Source organism: Carcharhinus amblyrhynchos, unplaced genomic scaffold (genome assembly GCF_965287045.1).
Source record: "Carcharhinus amblyrhynchos unplaced genomic scaffold, sCarAmb.v2.hapA scaffold_897, whole genome shotgun sequence".
Taxonomy (NCBI): domain Eukaryota; kingdom Metazoa; phylum Chordata; class Chondrichthyes; order Carcharhiniformes; family Carcharhinidae; genus Carcharhinus; species Carcharhinus amblyrhynchos.
The window spans coordinates 39,001-45,000 of NW_027650637.1; the positions used below are offsets into that span (position 1 = coordinate 39,001).

Consider the following 6,000-nt stretch of genomic DNA (forward strand, 5'->3'; position numbering starts at 1 on the left):
GACGGCAGCAGGGAAGAAGCTGTTCTTGAGTCGGTCGGTACGTGACCTCAGACTTTTGTATCTTTTTCCCCGACAGAAGAAGGTGGAAGAGAGAATGTCCGGGGTGTGTGGGGTCCTTGATTATGCCGGCTGCTTTTCCCCGAGGCAGCGGGAAGTGTAGACAGAGTCGATGGATGGGAGGCTGGTTTGAGTGATGGGATTGGGTTACATTTGCAGCTCTTTGGAGTTTCTTCAGGAAGGTCCATTGGTCAATGTTTTCCAGCCGGACACACACGGACTGGGGAATTAACCCGGAGGCCAAGATGGGGGACAAAGATCCTGCACGATGCCATGAGCGAGGGTTCGCAACGCAGCCCTCCCCAACCCTCCCCCACCATTGATGTAACGAGTCGGGAATCTCTCATTTAGACATCTCGTTAGCGTGGTCCCCCTCCGGCTCGCTCTGTCGCCTCCCCTCTCAGCTCCCCCAACATTGGGATGTGACCTTCAGCCGCTCCCCCCACAGATCACGTGACAAGAGGGGAGAGCTTTACAATGTGACTGGAGGGAGGTTAACCTGGCGCACAGACCCTGCTGGGAGCGGACACACCTTCCCAGGGGGTGGGCACAAGGCTAAGGACAGTCCCTCCAAGGGCATCTGGAAATGCCCCCCCTTCACACTCCCCAACCTTTGACACTGCGCCCATGGGGTGTGGGGGAGAATGTGGGACTCGCTCCCACGGGGGGAGAGTGTGGGACTCGCTCCCACGGGGGGAGAGTGTGGGACTCGCTCCCACGGGGGGAGAGTGTGGGACTCGCTCCCACGGGGGGAGAGTGTGGGACTCGCTCCCACGGGGGGAGAGTGTGGGACTCGCTCCCACGGGGGGAGAGTGTGGGACTCGCTCCCACGGGGGGAGAGTGTGGGACTCGCTCCCACGGGGGGAGAGTGTGGGACTCGCTCCCACGGGGGGAGAGTGTGGGACTCGCTCCCACGGGGGGAGAGTGTGGGACTCGCTCCCATGGGGGGGGAGAATGTGGGACTCGCTCCCACGGGGGGAGAGTGTGGGACTCGCTCCCACGGGGGGAGAGTGTGGGACTCGCTCCCACGGGGGGAGAGTGTGGGACTCGCTCCCACGGGGGGGGAGTGTGGGACTCGCTCCCACGGGGGGAGTGGGGAAGTAAATGGCGTTGGGACATGGATGGCGGTGGGGGAAATCAGGATGAACGCAGGCGGGAGAAGGGAACGGATGGACGCGGGGATGGGTCAGGAGGTGCGGACGGAGGAGAGACGCCAGTATGGAGCGGATGGGCCGAACGACCTGCGCCGTGCTACAAATTCCAACCAGAAACTGGGAGATTTTGGTCGAAGCGAGATTTATTGAACGGCGAAGACGAGAATCCTGGGCACGCCGCCCGGAAGCGCGGCATTCCCGACACGGCGAGCGCGTCCGGAGTGAAATCCATCGGGGGGGGGGGGGGGGGGGGGAGGGGAACTGAAGCGGCCTCGGTCCCGGATCCACGTCCGACGGCAGGGACTGTGTCCAATGTTCTCGCAGGGCGCGGCTCGCCACCTCGTACAGTCGGGCAGAGGGGGTGGAGGGGGGGGGGGGGAAGGTAGGGGTTACTGGCCCAATGTCAACCCCACCCTGCCCCCCCCAGAGGTCTCGAAGGATGTCCACAAACTACGCCACACGTCATCGACCGGACGCCCACCAGTTGGCACGCAGGATTTACTCCAGAAAGTGTCCCTCGATCGACCACAGAACTCGAGAATCTCCAGTCCAGCTCGGGTCAACTGGACATCCAATAATAAGCAACCCCCCCGACATTCCGGTGTCCACGGCAACGCTGAATAAAGATTCCTTCCGCTCCTCGCGCCTTGGTCAGGATTTCAACTGCAAATAAACAAGGCGTTCATCCAGATAAACGCACTGAGTATCGATCACTCACAGGTCCAGATACAGAGTAAAGCTCCCTCTACACTGTCCCCCCATCAAACACTCCCAGGACAGGTACAGCACGGGGTTAGATACAGAGTAAAGCTCCCTCTACACTGTCCCCCCATCAAACACTCCCAGGACAGGTACAGCACGGGGTTAGATACAGAGTAAAGCTCCCTCTACACTGTCCCCATCAAACACTCCCAGGACAGGTACAGCACGGGGTTAGATACAGAGTAAAGCTCCCTCTACACTGTCCCCATCAAACACTCCCAGGACAGGTACAACACAGGGTTAGATACAGAGTAAAGCTCCCTCTACACTGTCCCCCCCATCAAACACTCCCAGGACAGGTACAGCACGGGGTTAGATACAGAGTAAAGCTCCCTCTACACTGTCCCCCCATCAAACACTCCCAGGACAGGTACAGCACGGGGTTAGATACAGAGTAAAGCTCCCTCTACACTGTCCCCATCAAACACTCCCAGGACAGGTACAGCACGGGGTTAGATACAGAGTAAAGCTCCCTCTACACTGTCCCCCCATCAAACACTCCCAGGACAGGTACAGCACGGGGTTAGATACAGAGTAAAGCTCCCGCTACACTGTCCCCCCATCAAACACTCGCACGGGGTTAGATACAGAGTAAAGCTCCCTCTACACTGTCCCCCATCAAACACTCCCAGGACAGGTACAGCACGGGGTTAGATACAGAGTAAAGCTCCCTCTACACTGTCCCCCCATCAAACACTCCCAGGACAGGTACAGCACAGGGTTAGATACAGAGTAAAGCTCCCTCTACACTGTCCCCCCCCATCAAACACTCCCAGGACAGGTACAGCACGGGGTTAGATACAGAGTAAAGCTCCCTCTACACTGTCCCCCCATCAAACACTCCCAGGACAGGTACAGCACAGGGTTAGATACAGAGTAAAGCTCCCTCTACGCTGTCCCCCCATCAAACACTCCCAGGACAGGTACAGCACGGGGGTTAGATACAGAGTAAAGCTCCCTCTACTACACTGTCCCCATCAAACATCCCAGGACAGGTACAAACACAGGGTTAGATACAGAGTAAAGCTCCCTCTACACTGTCTCCCCCATCAAACACTCCCAGGACAGGTACAGCACAGGGTTAGATACAGAGTAAAGCTCCCTCTACACTGTCCCCCCATCAAACACTCCCAGGACAGGTACAGCACGGGGTTAGATACAGAGTAAAGCTCCCTCTACACTGTCCCCCCATCAAACACTCCCAGGACAGGTACAGCACGGGGTTAGATACAGAGTAAAGCTCCCTCTACACTGTCCCCCCATCAAACACTCCCAGGACAGGTACAGCACGGGTTAGATACAGAGTAAAGCTCCCTCTACACTGTCCCCCCATCAAACACTCCCAGGACAGGTACAGCACGGGGTTAGATACAGAGTAAAGCTCCCTCTACACTGTCCCCATCAAACACTCCCAGGACAGGTACAGCACGGGGTTAGATACAGAGTAAAGCTCCCTCTACACTGCCTCTCCCTACCCTCCACTGTTTGCCTGAGGATGGCATTTGGAAACAGGAGTGCGGACCTGCAGTCAGGGACGGACCCCAGGTTTAACCCCCCCCCCCCGTGTGGGCCGCTCCCACACCGCCCCCGCCCTGGCAGTGTACCCACCTTGTTCTTGAGCACGTACTGGCTGGCGTTTTCCAGGCTCCAGCTGAAATCCTGCAGGATACGCTGACATTCCTCTCGGGATTTCTGACTGATGTTGTAGAGCTGCTGTACCTGGGGGGGGTGGGGGTGGGGGGGGGGGATGAGAGGGGGTGGGGAGTGGGTGCAGGAAGGTGGGCGAGAGGGCAAGGTTAGCCGGGGTGGGGGGGCGGTGCTGGACGTGGTTTGGGAGCCGACTGTCAGTCACAAGGACTGGGACAGGCCCCCTCGGCTCATGAAGCCCGTGATCACACTTGACACCTTTCTCAAGGCCTTTGGCCTCTACGCCCTCCCTATCCCTCCGTCCCCCCCGGCGCCCTCCCTATCCCTCCGTCCCCACCGCGCCCTCCCTATCCCTCCGTCCCCCCCCGCTTGCTCCCTCTCCCTCCGTCCCCCCTGCGTGCCCTCCCTATCCCTCCGTCCCCACCGCGCCCTCCCTATCCCTCCGTTCCCCCCCCCCGCTGGCTCCCTATCCCTCTATTCCCTGCTCGCTCCGTGTCGCTCCATACCCTGTGCAGTCAGGTATCTGGCAAGATGCCTCTGAAACGCTGGACAAAGAAAAGAACGAGGAACAGGGACTGGCACTGGAAACAGGCCCTTCGGCCCTCCAACCTGTGCTGCCCAACTGGGCCATTCTCCTGTGTCCCTCCATTGCCAGTCTGCTCACGTAACTATCCGGAGAAACGATCCCAGCGCGTCCGCCTCCACCACCCTACTTGGCAGCGCATTCCAGGCCCCCACCACCCTCTGTGTGAAAAGGTCCCCCCAGTTCACCCAATCTCTCCTCGTAGCTAAGACCCTCCCTACCAGGGCAACATCCCCTTGGTAAACCTCCTCTGCACTCTCTCTAAAGCCTCTAAGTCCTTCTTGGGTAGTGCGGCAACCAGAACTGGACGCAGTCCTCCAAATGGGTCCTAACCAACGTTCTATACAGCTGTACATCAGGCTCCAGCTTTTATACTCTACACCCGGTCCTACAAAGGCAAGCATGCCATCTGCCTTCTTCACCACCTTCTCCACCTGTGCTGCCATCTTCAAGGATCTGTGGACTCGCACACCCAGGTCCCTCTGCGTTTCTACACTCTTGACAGCCCTGCCATTTATTGTATAACTCCCCCCCTACATGAGTTCTTCCAAAATGCATCACCTCTGGATGAAATTCCATCCGCCATTTCTCCGCCCAATTTTCCGTCTTATCTATACCCTGCTGTATTGTTCGACAATGTTCACTGCTATTGCTTCTGCTTCCATCACCTCCTCTGGCAACGCGTTCCAGGCACTTACCACCCTCTGTGTAAAATACACTTGCCCCTCACATCTCCGTTAAAAACTTTCCCTCCTTGACACATCAAACCCATAGCACAGTGGGTTAGCACTGCTGCCTCACAGCGCGAGGGACCCGGGTTCGATTCCCAGCTTGGGGGTCACTGTCTGTGCAGAGACTGCACGTTCTCTCCCCCGCCCGTGTCTGCGTGGGTTTCCTCCGGGTTCTCTGGTGTCCTGCCACATTGAGGCAGTGCCAGCTCTCCGACAAAGTATCTGACCCAGGTCCTATCCCTGTGACCCCATGTATTTAGCCCGCTGATCCCCCTAAGCTGCCTTTCTTTGGACACCAAGGGGCAATTTAGCATGGCCAATCCACCTAACCTGCACATCTTTGGACACTAAGGGGCAACTTAGCATGGCCAATCCATCTAACCTACAGATCTTTGGACACTAAGGGACAATTTAGCATGGCCAATCCATCTAACCTGCACATCTTTGGACACCAAGGGACAATTTAGCATGGCTAATCCACCTAACCTGCACATCTTTGGACACTAAGGGGCAATTTAGCATGGCCAATCCACCTAACCTGCACATCTTTGGACACTAAGGGACAATTTAGCATGGCCAATCCACCTAACCTACACATCTTTGGACACTAAGGGACAACTTTGCATGGCCAATCCACCTAACCTGCACATCTTTGGACACTAAGGGACAACTTTGCATGGCCAATCCACCTAACCTGCACATCTTGGACACTAAGGGGCAATTTAGCATGGCCAATCCACCTAACCTACACATCTTTGGACACTAAGGGACAACTTTGCATGGCCAATCCACCTAACCTGCACATCTTTGGACACTAAGGGACAACTTTGCATGGCCAATACACCTAACCTGCACATCTTTGGACACTAAGGGACAACCTTGCATGGCCAATCCACCTAACCTGCACATCTTTGGACACTAAGGGACAACTTTGCATGGCCAATCCACCTAACCTGCACATCTTTGGACACTTGGGAGCAATTTAGCACGGCCAATCCACCTAACCTGCACATCTTTGGACATTTGGGAGCAATTTAGCATGGCCAATCCACCTAACCCTGCACAT

The 6,000-nt window shown here is 56.8% G+C and overlaps 1 protein-coding gene and 1 pseudogene across 2 annotated transcripts in view; one reads left to right on the plus strand and one right to left on the minus strand.

Annotated features, from left to right (window-relative positions):
* LOC145340280 (uncharacterized) overlaps window positions 1-1,835 on the plus strand; it is a 27,451-nt gene extending 25,616 nt beyond the window's left edge. The window contains exon 9 of the mRNA XM_080184725.1: window positions 1,639-1,835. Coding sequence (XP_080040851.1) covers window positions 1,639-1,835 — 197 coding nt within the window. The remainder of the gene's footprint in view (window positions 1-1,638) is intronic.
* Window positions 1,613-6,000, minus strand: part of LOC145340281 (uncharacterized) — a 12,389-nt pseudogene continuing 8,001 nt past the window's right edge. The window contains exons 5-6 of the transcript XR_013886228.1: window positions 3,582-3,692; window positions 1,613-1,874 (exon numbers count right to left, since the gene is read on the minus strand). The product of XR_013886228.1 is annotated as an uncharacterized LOC145340281 (transcript). The remainder of the gene's footprint in view (window positions 1,875-3,581; window positions 3,693-6,000) is intronic.